This window comes from Rhinoderma darwinii, chromosome 8 (assembly GCF_050947455.1).
Source record: "Rhinoderma darwinii isolate aRhiDar2 chromosome 8, aRhiDar2.hap1, whole genome shotgun sequence".
Lineage (NCBI taxonomy): Eukaryota > Metazoa > Chordata > Amphibia > Anura > Rhinodermatidae > Rhinoderma > Rhinoderma darwinii.
Window position 1 is genome coordinate 117685156 of NC_134694.1, and position 16020 is coordinate 117701175.

The window sequence follows — 16020 nt, forward strand, 5'->3', positions numbered from 1 at the left end:
ATAGTGCACAATGTCGTTTATTTGTAATAATGTATCTGTTTATGTTGTTTATTTGTAATAATGTATCTGTTTATGTTGTTTTGTTTTTATTATATTCTTTGGTTGTTTCCATTTTACTCTCATGAGCTATTAACCCCCGTCCACCATGATTCCACTTTTAAAATGTCTCGGACTGTGAATAAATCGTCTCATTAGAATGTAGTTGACATCTCGCAGCTCCTCGGTAATCTGTGACATGACACTTTCATTACGTGAAACCAATAAGACTCCAGAACCCTCAGCTGGCGGCTAATCCGTGGGATTTTGCTGCAGAAATTTCCCAGTTTATCAAACCAAGCACAGTGAATGCTGATGGTACCTCGGTGAATGGAACTGATGGGGGCGCTTCACGATGTCAAATCTTTCAATATTTAATTCTGTGCTTCACGCACGTGGCGGCTCATGTTCCAGTTTTGAAAAATAAGCGGACTTCAATGTAATTCTGTGTAAACTGCGTTAAGCTTCTTGAGCTGTTTAATCTATTGTCAGTGAGGCTGATGAGGTCCGCCTTCCACGCTTAAATCGACACGTAACACGTTTTGGCAAAAAGTATCTGGTCATAAAGCGGTTAAAGTTCTCCGCTCATGAAGTGGTTAAGATGTTTTCTGTAGTATAATTGATCCTACTGTGACCTAAAGTGAATCTCTGCTTTTTTGGTCTAAAACACTGTGCCAACCAACCAACCAACCAACCAACCAACCAACCAATGGTGGATACAACAAAGCAACCAGTTACACAACCAACCAACTAACCCACCACAGATCAAAGAAACCAGTTACACAACCAACCAACCAACCAACCCACCATACAACAAAGCAACCAGTTACACAACCAACCAACTAACCCACCACAGATCAAAGAAACCAGTTACACAACCAACCAACCAACCCACCATACAACAAAGCAACCAGTTACACAACCAACCAACTAACCCACCACAGATCAAAGAAACCAGTTACACAAGCAACCCACCACACAACAAAGCAACCAGTTACACAACCAAACAAGCAACCCACCACACAACAAAGCAACCAGTTACACAACCAACCCACCACACAACAAAGCAACCAGTTACACAACCAACCAACCAACCAAACAACCCACCACACAGCAAACCAACTAGTTACACAATTAAACCAACCAATTACACAATAAATAAACCAACTAACCAACCAACCAACCAATAAAATACCCGACCACATCGCCAACCACATGTTTAACTAATCCACCCACCACACAATCAACTAATTGCACAATAAACCAACCAACCACCAAACACAACCTAGCAAATAACCCACCAAATCCCCAGTGATACATTTAACTAACCCACCAACCATACAATCAACTACCCAATTAACAAACCAACCCCACTACCCAACAACCAACCTAACAACCAATCAACCTATCGACCAACCAGCCACCCAACCTACCTACGAACCTATGAACCAAACAACTACACCATTAACAAACTAACCCCACTACCTAACAGCCAACCAACCAACCAACCTAACAATCAACCACACAACCAAAGCCAACAACCATCTACGCAACCATACAATCAACCACCTAAACAACCAAGAATTACCAGCTTTCATTGTTCGGCTATAGCGATCCTGTAAAGTCCTGCCCCAGGTATTGTCCTCTGGTGTCACTTTTTCAGCTTCCACTATTAAAGGTCAAACATCCATCTTGGTCCAATAAGTCGACAAACCAGTCACACAGAGGAGCCCCGAATAAAAGTCTGAACCTTTCAATTCAGCAAAAACGTCTTCCAGTGACCACAGGCGAAAAATCTGCTCCAGCTGATAAGAAAAAAAATAATTCTGCGAGGCGGCCGTCGTCATTCTCAGGGGTGTTTGCTGCACTGAAGGTTTTATTAAGACTTCGCAATTAATCCTTTATCTCCTTCTTTATTTATTTGCCTGTTTGTCGCTGGCAGCCGGAGAAGCGCCGACCTCTCTGTTTTTGCGCAGATTCTCTTCTCTCGTTTAGTCACCTACAGGCAAAAGATTAGTAATTCTGTGAAAAGAAGACTCCATGCCAGATGAAGATAATGCAGGGTGGGAGTAGTTAATGGGCACACATAATATTAAGTGGAGTCTCTACTTTTTGCATGTGCGCTCTTCAGGCTCTGCTATGTCATGGGTATGTGTTGATGCTGCCTGGTTGGCGTGTGACAGGGCTGTAAGCGTGGGCATGGCTTTACCTCTCCACACCTACTGTACAGTCCTGCTGGGCCTGAGCCCTCCTGTATCATGGCAACTATAACATTATACCTTCTACAGTATGGTCTTCCAGATGTAGCAGAGCTCGTTTTGTCATTTTTAATTTCTTCCTTGCATGATAACCCAATGACTTCAGATAATGCAGTGGATTTCCCTGGAGTCCTATGTAAAACACAAATGTTCTGTTTTACCTGCTTAGAATAGAGGGGGTCTAATATTAAAACCAAAATGGTTCCCTCTGTTGGTGACCTTTCATTCCAGTGCAGGAGAGTCCAGAAATTGTCAAGCCCTCTGGTCATTGGTCCCAAAGCGACTGCGCCTATGATAGTGACAACAAATCGCAAACTCAACTTTGCTTCTAATGGGCTCCTGCAGATGTAGCAGAGCTGAGTGTAATTTCTCACACGACATGGTGATATGACAGTGTGTTACCTGTGGTTTTACATAGGACTGCAGGTAAATCCACTGCATTATCTGTAGACACGGAGTTATCCTAATGCACCTGAAGATTACAAATTGAGCTCTGCTACATCTGTGTACTCTAATGGCCGTCATGTAATGCTTTATTTTTTATTCATCGAAATACATGGCAGCTGCGTCTTTCAGAAATAACAGGTGACTTGCCAGGAGTGGGACCCCATGCACGGACAACATTGTTGGGGACACTAGAAAGAGGCGGGGCTAAGTGAACGGTCCCTTCAATGGATGTCGATCTGACTGACCAATGTGGTATAAGCCAGGGGAAAGGGAACGATCACCGGCTTTACCCTGAATAACCCGTATCTATCGCCTCCTAATCAGATCATTTATTCGCTACATTGTTGCCTTGTTTTCCGTTACAGTAACAATTTCACATCGGTAACAAATCCATCAATAAAAAAAAAATTATTAATAAACAATATTAATTGTCAATGTTTAAGCCAATAACACGCATAACAGGACGGCTGTTTTCTGCTGTTATCAGCCACTCACCATCGCTTGTTGGTTTTGCTGTGAATAGATTATCTTCCTGGGGGATAACATTTCTGATGGACGCTCCACGTCCTTACTGTATGTATAATGCATGTTCACCTCCATCTTGACTGCGCGTTTACCGACCGCGTGATACGGCATGGGGTTACGGTGAAATGTTGATCATTTCTTGTGTAGTGAAGTAACCACTAGAATTAACCATGAAATACTCTGCGCTTACACGCTGCGATTCTGTGTCCAACTTGCAATTATTCCTCTGTATCGTTGATCGCCGTCTGACACGTGAAGGTCGTCTTTACGTTAATTAAAATTTGGCTGTTCGGATGTCATCAATTTTTGCCCTGACCGGTTTATTTAAATTACCGGGGCGGACGTTATTATTTATTGGCAATAATAATTGATAGTTCTCACGGTCAACTAAATTGGACGCGGGATGGTCGCGTGTGAGCGCAGCGTTGCTGTACAGTGCGTGTATCTGCTGGAACGTGCGACTAACCGCTGTGTTTATTCTCTCCACTCTCTAATCCTTCTCTCCGCTGACCCTGCATGCAGATAACTGGGAGTAAAGCCGTGGTGAGTAATGATCCATCTACTCTATTGTCATTGATTAATGCGCTATTTTCTCATGTCGCCTTATGATGGGGATATCCCCCCCCCCTTTACCGGCTAAAAATGACCTGGGTCTAAAGTATTGCACCGGTCAGAGCCACAGGTATTCCGATTTTGTATGAATAAATCTCAATCATTGTATAATGAAAAGATCATCAACTTCCTAACATACATTGTTTCAGTTGCTAGATCTCTGCTTGCCTTAGTGAATGGAAACAAAAGCTGAAAATCCATCTGGTAAGTCTATTGGAGATCTCTCTTGTAACGAACCCTGCAGCTCTGTGATCTGGACAATAATGGGTTCTTTGCCTCCTGGATCTTAAAAATATATGTTTCTATTCACTGACAACAAGCAGAGATCTAAGTTCCATGCTATTTCCCACTGGTTCTGTCAGCAGAACACTAGGTATGTGTATGGCAGCCTGCACTCTGTGGTGTTCTGCTGACCTACTTCTCAACTGTCCTGTACTTTGTAGGATTGTCTTCTGAAACTGACTATATATGGGGTAGGATTTATGCAAATGTGCCCCCAAAGTGTTCATTTCTCTGTTTTCTGGGTGGATCGGGGCAGGACTTCAGTTGTCTCGCCAATGGGGATTTGAATGTTCCGCAGGTGATTCTTAAGAGATCGTCTCTACCTGTCCACCACTAGGGGGCGATGTGTATACAACTGTATATGGCTCCTGTTGACCTCGTTAGAGGCCTCCTATACATCATCCCCTAGTGATGACAACATAAATAGTGAATAATGGGAGCAATAAAGAAATTGTGCTCTGTACTAATGACACATATTATATTCGGAAACTCTACAAATACATCCTCCGGCTCAGTGCATGCTGGGAGTAGTAGTTTTACAACCGATGTAGAGTGATGGGTGGGACTCCGCTGCTCCATGGTCTATAATTAAAGGCTTCGGTATTGGGATATTGTGCTGCTTTGGTCAATCAGTAAGTGTCGTATCGGTAATTTAGGGTGCACCTACTGGACAGAGACGGTATTGCAGCACCTGCCGTTATATTCAATACGTGATTGATATTAGGACTTTGCAGATGTTCAGTAAAATGTAGAATTTGCACTCCTCTGACTTGTGGTCCAATATGTAGCCGGACTCCCTGAGCTCCTGTCCCAGTTCTGGGATCTATCCGTTCACTTGGATTGGTATAACCTGTATATGATCCCGGCGCCGCCATTGATGGTAATTTGGGGACTTTTTTTTGTGCTGCTCTTAAGTGTTTTCAGATTGAACTTTACCCAAATGTGTGTGTATTTTGTGTGTTTTCATGGCCTCGTCAGCACTACAAGTTCCAGCATGACGTGCGGCACCTTTATATGTCTTAACCATAAAATAATCTCATTTCAAATACATTTTATTTTATTCATATAATTCTGTTCTCTCCGGATCTCTGGTATAACATCATAAACGCGTAGCCCACAGGAAGAGGCTTGTTCAGGTTTTATGGGGGATTCTGGGTAAAAAATCTAGTGGGTAATAAACCTTCTTCCGATCATTTGAAGGAGTAAAAATAGAAAGTTGCCCAAATAATAAAACTACATTATCCCTACTGCGCCATATAATGCTAACATAATAGCGACTTACAGTGCAGTCCCCGCCTCCTGCCGCGCAGTCCCCGCCTACTGCCGCGCAGTCCCCGCCTCCTGCCGCGCAGTCCCCGCCTACTGCCGCGCAGTCCCCGCCTACTGCCTCACAGTCCCCGCCTACTGCCTCACAGTCCCCGCCTACTGCCGCACAGTCCCCGCCTACTGCCGCACAGTCCCCGCCTACTGCCGCACAGTCCCCGCCTACTGCCGCACAGTCCCCGCCTACTGCCGCACAGTCCCCGCCTACTGCCGTACAGTCCCCGCCTCCTGCCGTACAGTCCCCGCCTCCTGCCGTACAGTGCTACATAATAGTGCCTTAGGGCCCCACATTTTTGCCAAATAGCAATACCATACAATGCCCACATAATACAATACAGTCCTACATAATAGTCGTATACAGTGCCAAATAAGAGTGCCATACAGTCCCTATATACTACCATACAGTGCTGCATAGTAATGCTATAGGGGCCTATATAATAGTGGTATACAGAGCTAATGGACAGTACCTTTCTTTCCCTATATAGTACCTTAGTGTGCTACATAATAGTGCCATAAGGAGCCTTCATAATCGTGGCATACAGTGCCAAATAACAGTTCGATACAAGGCCCACGTAATACTGCAATACATAAAAGTACCATTACATAATAGTGGTGCTATACAGTGCCAAATAATAACCGTACCATACAATGCCTACGTAAAAGTGCCATAAGGGACCACATAATAGTGTCACACAATGTCCTTAAGATACCGCAATACAGGGTCTATATGACAGTAAGATCTGGACACTATATAGCATTGCTATTCCGGCACTATTATACAGCGGCTACACCGTACAGCTAGCGTGATGGGGACCGTGTAATAGGGTCTTCCTTTTGTCGATGTTATAATATGGCGCTGAGATGGAGGAGCAGTTAAGGGCTTAAAGTGGTTGTACAGGGTTAGAAAAACTTGGCCTCTTTCTACTAGAAACAGCGCCACACTTGTCTATGGGTTGTCTCGGGTATTGCATCTTCGTTTCATTGAAGTGCATAGAGCTTAACTGCAATACCACTCACAACCTGTGGACAGCTGTGGTGTGGTTTTTGGAAGAAAGTAGCCATGTTTTTCTAGTTCTGTACAACCCCTTAAAAATGATGGTCCACCCCCTCTAACTGGTCACATATTCGCTCGGTACGATGAGGACCATAGAGAAGTTACAATGCTGGTCGTCCTATTTAAGATGGTTCTTGATCTGGGGTCCCCTCATATTGACAGGACTTGTAGTGGGACCGATACTGGAACGGAGAGAGGAAGTGACATCACTAAACCACCCCTCCCCCAATTACAATACTTAAGGGGAAAGGTTGGAGACCACCATAGGCACCTATGTAATTTATGATTTTTGAAGTGGTTCTTTAATCTGAATAATAGAGGGGCCCTGATAAAAAAAAAAATCCCCTCTATGACATCCATATGTCCTCACAGGGCATATAGATATAGGTTGTGCTGATGGATCCTTTTGCTGATTCCATAGTCAAAATAAGAGGAAATTTCATTCATTCTGCGTATAACCACTACAGGATCTGGAATAGTTTGCGTACAGCTCCACTAGACTATATACACCATGCCGGCATCCAACTGGAAAGGACATTTAGGAGGAGCATTGTGAGGAGAACCCATTCAATTCGCTGCTCCCAGCCAATCGGCATAGCAGAACATGTTCTAAGTAGTGCTGATTGGCTGAGAGCAGCTTACTGACCTTGAGCTTACAATGCTTCTCCTTTTCAGTTAAATGCAGCCTTTACTTTTCTGTTACATTACATTGAACATATCACATAGGGGCCCTCAGGGCAAGAGGACCTGCTGCCCTTCCCTAAGGGTTCCTGTCCATAAGATGAGTACCCGTGTATACTGACGTATGTGGGAAGCATCAGGAGCGTTACAGGCCGTGCCGAAGAGGAGATCAGTACTATAAATTATGTGCAAAAGTTGGGGGGGGGGGCCTGTTAAACATTTTTTGGAGGCCCTAACTTTAGAAGTTGCACCTCTTGTAAGAATCCTATTTGCACAGCCCCCCACCCTGAATCTCCGCCTGAAGAGAGGGGGGGGGGGGCAGTATATCCATGCAGACTGTATTTGTGTTGGACTTGGGGGCCCCCCATGGAGGTGTGCTAGCTTACTGTCAGCTAGGGCCCCACACATTGTCCTCATACAGCGGCCCCCTGCTGCCCTTGCACCTGTATCAATACTATAGAAACATGAAAGCCCTTGAATTAGGTTAAAGTTTTTATAGAAGCCTCATCTCGCAATGAAGAAAAGCAGCAAATACCCGGAGACCAGCGGCCCCCAAACCGTCCGGTACATGAGACAGTCAAAAGGCAGTCCATATAGTAAACTTAATGCGTAAGGGTTTGTAATGTAACCTACATAATTGTCAATACCATTAACCACCAGCAGGGGGAGACAGACGCTGTCCTATGGCTGCTGTTCACATTTGGCACTCGATAGGTCCTTTTTGTTTGATATATTATTTTCATACTTTGATACAATTTACATATTTATAGATTTGTCCATGACGTTGTATGAATACTAAATCTAAGACATTAATGTTGGTGGAATCGCGGCGTTCGTTAGGCAGATCGCTACGTGACCGACCACATAGAACGCAATCCTTGGTTCAGTGCGGGGGTCCTTTAATGACTGGCTGACCGCCCCTAATCTGATGAGACTCTATAGACATGCAGATTCCTTGCTGAGCCGGCAGATCTTGGGTCCAGGTATTGCAGGTTTTGTAGACGTCTCGTTTATAATGTCATCCGATCGTCCGAATCGCGTTCATTATCCTGGATTTCTGGTAAAATGTGTAAGATGAATTGCAGTTCCTGAGGTTGCAGCACAGTCCGCAGGGCCCGAGCACGCCGTATACATCACATATATATTCTATATAGTACTGGCTGTATACTGCAGGGAGGTGACAAGTCATTACTGCTGCGCAGGAAGCCGGACGTGTAATCCGCAATGACACATAATATTATTACAGAGCTTCTCTCTTCTTACATGTTTAGTAGGGACAAATTTAGGGCCTTAAAAAGGTAAGCTATACCGCCTCCATAACCGTGACGGCCCCAGAGCCTCCATAACCGTGACGGCCGCAGAGCCTCCATAACCGTGACGGCCCCAGAGCCTCCATAACCGTGACGGCCCCAGAGCCTCCATAACCGTGACGGCCCCAGAGCCTCCATAACCGTGACGGCCCCAGAGCCTCCATAACCGTGACGGCCCCAGAGCCTCCATAACCGTGACGGCCCCAGAGCCTCCATAACCGTGACGGCCGCAGAGCCTCCATAACCGTGACGGCCGCAGAGCCTCCATAACCGTGACGGCCCCAGAGCCTCCATAACCGTGACGGCCCCAGAGCCTCCATAACCGTGACGGCCCCAGAGCCTCCATAACCGTGACGGCCCCAGAGCCTCCATAACCGTGACGGCCCCAGAGCCTCCATAACCGTGACGGCCCCAGAGCCTCCATAACCGTGACGGCCCCAGAGCCTCCATAACCGGGACGGCCCCAGAGCCTCCATAACCGTGACGGCCCCAGAGCCTCCATAACCGTGACGGACACATTGTCCTTATAATAGTCATTGTGCCCCCATAGTAAAGACAACCACTGTGTCTCCATCACCATGGCGGCCGCAGTGCCTTCCTCATAAAGACAATCATTGTGACCCAATAACAGTGAAAGCCCCAATTCTCTCATAATGTTGTTAGGCACAGTGTCTCCATAAGAGATCCACCCATCATGCACCCATGTTAGTGACACAGTGCCCCCATGACAATGACAGTCACAGTGCCCCCTTAATAAAGACCGCTATAGGTCATTCATAACGTAGACCGCCACAGTGCCCCCACACCGTAGACCGCCACAGTGCCCCCACACCGTAGACCGCCACAGTGCCCCCACACCGTAGACCGCCACAGTGCCCCCACACCGTAGACCGCCACAGTGCCCCCACACCGTAGACCGCCACAGTGCCCCCACACCGTAGACCGCCACAGTGCCCCCACACCGTAGACCGCCACAGTGCCCCCACACCGTAGACCGCCACAGTGCCCCCACACCGTAGACCGCCACAGTGCCCCCACACCGTAGACCGCCACAGTGACCCCATAAGTGAAGGAGAAAAAAAAAATGGAGTGCGCCTCTGATGAAGGGACCGGTTTGGAAAATGGAAGGTCTGTTACCCTGATGGCGTAGTTCCTGTATACACAAGTGACCCAATAAAAGTGAAAGCCACCATGTCCCCATAACATTGTCATACACAATGCCTGATAACTATCATGCCCTTATTATAGTGACACAGTGCCCCCATAACAATGACCGTCACAACCCCCTATACTAAAGCGCGCCGAAGTATATACCAGTGCCCGTATACTAGTGACACGGTACCCCCATAACAGTGACGCACAGCACAGAGTACCATTCACAAAGCAGAACTTTACCAACCTTGTCCTGCTGTATTTGGTGTCTCTGAAACCTAAACATGAAGGAGGGGATAAAACCGGTTCTGCACCCCCCAAACAGGTGCGTAGGGAGGGTCAGTGGCAACATTGTAATATATGGCACGAGCCGGGGCGGCAGGGAGAGGAGGATTAGGATCATACCAGAAAAATGATCGATGTCACTCCGACATTAGGGGCCACAGCAGAAGGGTCTGGGTATAAGGGGGAGGGGGCTGTTTATGACCCCTGACCTATATGGATCGCACGTGTTTAGATTCCCATATATGAATCCTATGTGTTAGCAAGAACCCCACCCCCACTCCAGCGGTGTCCCTTTTTATATGTTCATCTATTAGAACCTCTAGAACACGGAGAACCCATTTTTTTCCCCATCCTGTGGAACTTCTAGGAATATATGGCCAGTGGATGGAAATACGACGGTGGACCGTCTGTGACCTCTTATTTTACACCCTGTGGATTATAGCGCCCCCTGTGGGACAAATCTACATCTCTTATTCAGTACAATGTAGAAGGGAAAGGTCGCGCCTCGTGGACACGACAGTGTGCGCCGGCCGGTTCCCGTCAGTGATCCGGGGAAAGATTGGACATGTCTTCTGTTTCACCCGCTAAAGTGAATGGGTCCGTGAAAACTATCGGGTGCCACCATGAAAAATGTCGACAGTGGCACTTGGTCGTGTGCACCTGCACTCACTGTATAGTCCTGGCTGGATATTTACTGCACGGCTGTCGTATGGATGAGATGTTACAATGTATATGAATGTATACGGTATGGGGGATTCTAGTGCGGAGCTTATGTCACGACACTTCAGCTGTAACTTCGAAATGGAAGGCGCTAAAGACTGAGAGAGAAGACGTCTCCTGTGATCAATGAACTCACGTTTCTGCTGAAGCCTAGAAGAGATGGGGCTTGTATCACTAACGTCACGTGAGTGGACAGGTGACTGACCCCACAAGATCTGCACACATTTCCTGAAATACTCTGTGCTGCTGGGAGGACTGGTCCTTCTACTATGTAACTCAGTCTGTAACCTCCCACTTCTCCTTACATCATGATATTCTCCCTGTCCCTACTAATATCATCACATGAGTGGACAGATAACTTGCCTTACAAGATCAGCACACTCTCCTGAAATACTCTGTGCTGCTGGGAGGACACTACTCCTTCTATGTAACTCCGTTTGTGACCTCCCACTTGTCTCAATACTTCTCCTCACATCATTACACTGCCCCTGTCACACACAGCCCTGTCCTCCTTAACATCATCACATGAGTGGACAGGTCACTGTGTCCCACAAGATCAGCACACTCCTCTCCTGAAATACTCTGTGCTGCCGGACATCTCCTTCTATATCTTCTTTCCTCTCTTCATACATAGCACTGTCCCTGTCGCATGCAGCCCCGTCCTCACTAACATCATCACATGAGTGGACAGGTCACTGCACCCCCACAATACCAGCACGCATTCTTTCCTGAAATATTCTGTGCTGCTGTGTGGACACCGCTCATTCTATCATGTAAGTCAGTCTGTGAGTAACTGGTCTCCATTCTCCTCCTCACGTCATGACGCTGCCCCTGTCCCATTTATCTCTGCCCTCACTAACATCATGCCAGTACAGGTCACTCCTTTCAACACACTGCTCTCCTGAAATACTCTGTGCCGTCAGACCTCTTTCCACATCTTCTTTCCTCTCTTTACATTATGACACTACCCCATCACATACCGCTCTGTCCATACTAACCTCGCCGCATGATCAGCACACTGCTCTCCTGAAACCCTCTGTGCTGCTGGGTATAAATTAAATGGGAATGTAGTTGCAACACCACTTTCAGACTGTAGGATCTAAATAGAAATCTATATGAATTCCAGTATCTTCCTGTGCATTTCTCCCGCCTCGTACGTGTTTTTTTTATTTTACCGCCGATGATTAGCAGAATTCTTGGCGTGAGAGCCGATGGTGACCAATCAATTGCGCAGTGACAGCGTCCGTCATGGTCTGACAAAGAACCACTGCAAACCCGGTCATCCGTTCTGTCTAAGACACATGCATAGGCCTCGCAGCGCCACTACGGATGAGAATACCAGCGTTTATTTAATAAGAGCGCATCCTTTCTGTCTTCTGCACGATTCGAGATCACCTGTCTGGCATATATATATATATATATATATATATATATGTATATTATATGTCCTTTTGCGTTCTAGGTTTATGAACGAAATGCTAGAACAGCAGTGAAGACTGACACAGACAAAACCGTAGGAGAAAAGAAATGTAAATGCAAAACCATACAATCTGATATGTCATTCTGGGTCTGCGGAAAGCTGGGTGACGAGATATGGGCAAGTGCCGTCGGTAACTCATGTAGGAGAACAAGATATATTCGAAGTGTATGAAATGATTATATAAAGACTTTACACAATGATTCAGGAAGTAGGAGGAGATGATGTGGGGAAGGCGTGGGGCATAAACCACCTATTTTGGGTCAAAGAAGTTTGGGATGGGGGTCCACTGTTGATTTTGGTTATAGGGCCCCCTCTCGTCTGTGTAAACCCCCCTATTTTTCTACCATGAACAGAAACGTCAGTGAAAAACAGGCTTTCACAGCAGAATTGACACGGTAAATCCTGATTGTCGTTTCTTCAGGTTCTCGTCATTATACGATCTCTGTTGGAGTTTGACTGGGCCGTTGCTTAGCAACAGCTCATGTTGGTATCCGGTGACCACCGCAGGTCTCCATCATCCTGTGTGTTCTGAAGTGGTCACTGAGATGGTCCAGGCCAATTCCTGTCCTAGATGGCGATGAAATGACGGGGGAGGGGAGATATATGAATCGCTGCAATGTTGTAACTTAGCGCAGATTGTGTGAGCGGAGCTGCGACAACATGTCACATTAATAATGGCAGAACGACCACAACAGCCTCACCGCGTCACAATGTAACAGCTAATGTGTTACCCTGATGATTTGCTGCCGCGGTAACTGGGAAAAACAGAATAACAAAATGCCAAGGTCTCACGTTGTCAGCGTGATGATTGCACAAAGCAGACGATTCCTCGCATACCACGAGCGGCGGCGGCTGCGCCAAACTTCTCAATCTGCTTTAGATTTGTCACGGTGTTATGGGTCTCATCCAAAATGCCGGCTCTGAATTACAGCCAAGAAGGTCGCTCATGAGGGGTTACTCGTTAACCATTTATATACCCAGCGTGTGACCCTGAGCCCCTGTGTGTGCAGTGACTGATCTGAATGGCGACAATCTCTGCACAGCGTGGTGCAATATGTCGGTGCTATATAATCAACCGGCAATAAATAATGCAAAATACGATGGTTTTTTGTGATTTGATAAATATTGGGCTCCAAATTTGTAGCTTTTTTTTATTTTTTTAAATTAAGTTATCTAGACCCATTATATAGAGGTTAATTTACAACAGTGGTACAGAGTATTTCAGGAGACACATGCTTGGAGGTATGGACACGTAGAAACCTATTAATTGGCATAATTCAGTTCGTGATGACGGGGTGCAAGTACGAAGGGAAATCGAGTGAGATAGTGGGAGCAGCAAGCAGTACAGAGTATTTCAGGAGAGGAGTGTTTTCTTGTGTGAAGCAGTGACCTGTCTACTCATGTGATGTTAGTGGGGAGAGGGCTACATGTGGCGGGTGCAGCGTCATGAAGTGAGGAAGGAAAGCGGGAGGTCACAAGCGGTCTCCAATAAAATGGCCGCCTGCTCTCGATGTAGACACTTTTTAAAAATCCCATCCAGTTTTTTTTTTTTCTTGTTTAGATGTTATACAAAGCATAATAATAAAAAATGATTCTCTGATCTTTTGGGAATTTCTCAGACAACAAGCAGTTTGCAGGTTTTGCGCCGTGCGTAGAATTTGTGTCATGAGCCGACATGATCGTTTTAATTTCACAAATATTAATAAGGTGAAATATAGGACGTCTGATATGCGGTGCCAAAATATATATAATTTCCAATTCGGAATGTGCAATAATGTACGATAAATATGCAGAGTCCCGGAATTAGCTGCCAGTTCAGAGAACGCCGCCGATCGCAAAAGACTCGTCAGGTTGTTTAAATGTGAGATACGAGGATGAAATATTTGAAAATGTCTCCATTACAATTTACATATTTTAAGAAGTGTAGATAACGTTTCCTGCCTCACTTCCTTGTGCTTTCTTGTCGGGTTCAGCGTTTCATTCTTATGAGGCCGTTGTCGGATATAGTTTTTATTTGTCAATTCGGGCTCTTACTCTGATTGAGATCGCAACGTCGTACCCAAGGCGTATCAATAGCGGGTGCTGAGCATCTCCCCATCCCTGGGTGCCCAACTGGCTCCTGCCTCAGTAATCTGTAGTATAGCCTGTATCACCAATTTATGACGTCCGTGGCGGTGGCACAGTATAATGCCCCTATAGTGCCCCCTCACACAGTATAATGCCCCTATAGGGCCCCTCCCACAGTATAATGCCCCTATAGGGCCCCCTCACACAGTATAATGCCCCTATAGGGCCCCCTCACACAGTATAATGCCCCTATAGTGCCCCCTCACACAGTATAATGCCCCTATAGGGCCCCCTCACACAGTATAATGCCCCTATAGGGCCCCCTCACACAGTATAATGCCCCTATAGGGCCCCTCACACAGTATAATGCCCCTATAGGGCCCCCTCACACAGTATAATGCCCCTATAGTGCCCCCTCACACAGTATAATGCCCCTATAGGGCCCCCTCACACAGTATAATGCCCCTATAGGTCCCCCTCACACAGTATAATGTCCCTATAGGGCCCCTTCACACAGTATAATGCCCCTATAGGGCCCCCTCACACAGTATAATGCCCCTATAGTGCCCCTCCACACTGTATAATGCCCCGAAACACAATAATGAGCCCAAAGTGCTTCTCTACACAGTTTCATGCCCCCATAGTGCCCCTTACACAGTATAATGCCCCCAGAGTGCCTCCTAAAAAATAGTAAAATAAATGCTCCCCCTAACCCAGTTACCATGTATTATGGAAAAGATCCCTTCGCTGTGTGCGGTGTGTGGCTCAGCCCAGACTGGCAATGATGACGTCACTGCATTGCACCTGTCCGCAGTCACTTACGGCAGGTGTCACAGGATAAATGATGGAAAATTGAGCTGACCGCTAGAACTATATATCCTCGTTCTGAGGACACATATACAGCTGAAAATTACGCTGCTTCCATGGGGTTGGCCCTGCAGGTAATGGCCTATTCACTCCTTTGTTTTGCCGATGGGTGGGGGTCCCTAGAGTCCGACTCCCCCCACCAGTTACACATCGACAGCCTATCCTAGGGATAGACCATCAGTTTAAAATACAAGACAACCCTTTTAAGCTTTTTTCATATGTTTAGAAGAATTAACCAGGAATGTGAAGCTCCATTGTTAAAATCTGCATTGTAATACCGAATGCCGAATTAAACAAGCCGCTAAGAATTTTTGCATTTTTTTACATATTAATACAAGTTTCCCAGAGTAATTCTAAAGCAACTCAACTACTGTCTGCACCCATTGGCTTTGAGAACTCTGGTAGTAAACCCCCCAATTAAACCTCCATCTAAATGCATTTCAAAGGAGGCCTTTTTTTTTTTTTGCTATCTGCAGCCTAAGCTTACCAACCGTAAATGTTGCCCCATGGAGTGCGCTTTCAACATCCGCTCATAGACATGTGAAAATAATCCATTTACTTGCACATCAATGAAAAATCCCTATTAGGCCAGATCCACAGAACTCCCGATCATGTTAATTGTGTGTGACTAGTGTATAACTTTGATCTGTGACTCCTGGACTATGGACATATAGATGTATCTCCCTTTATATAATGAGGTTACTTCTAATCAGAGGAATGAATTCCAAAAAATCTTCTCAATTCTGTGTTAGTTGTAAGGGTTTCGCAAAGCTTGTGAAAAAAATGTGGCAGAAAAAGAGTTTTTAACCTATGTAGAAGAATATAACTACTATAATACTGCCCCCTATATACAGGAATATAACTACTATAATACTGCCCCCTATATACAAGAATATAACTACTATAATACTGCCTCCTATA

At 45.8% G+C, this 16020-nt stretch overlaps 1 protein-coding gene across 4 annotated transcripts in view; it reads left to right on the forward strand.

Moving 5' to 3' along the window:
- DIAPH2 (diaphanous related formin 2) overlaps window positions 1-16020 on the forward strand; it is a 952586-nt gene that overhangs the window by 96277 nt on the left and 840289 nt on the right. For all 4 annotated transcript variants that reach the window (XM_075836589.1, XM_075836591.1, XM_075836588.1 and 1 more), the window contains one exon: window positions 3789-3809. In XM_075836589.1, the coding sequence (XP_075692704.1) occupies window positions 3789-3809 (21 nt within the window). The remainder of the gene's footprint in view (window positions 1-3788; window positions 3810-16020) is intronic.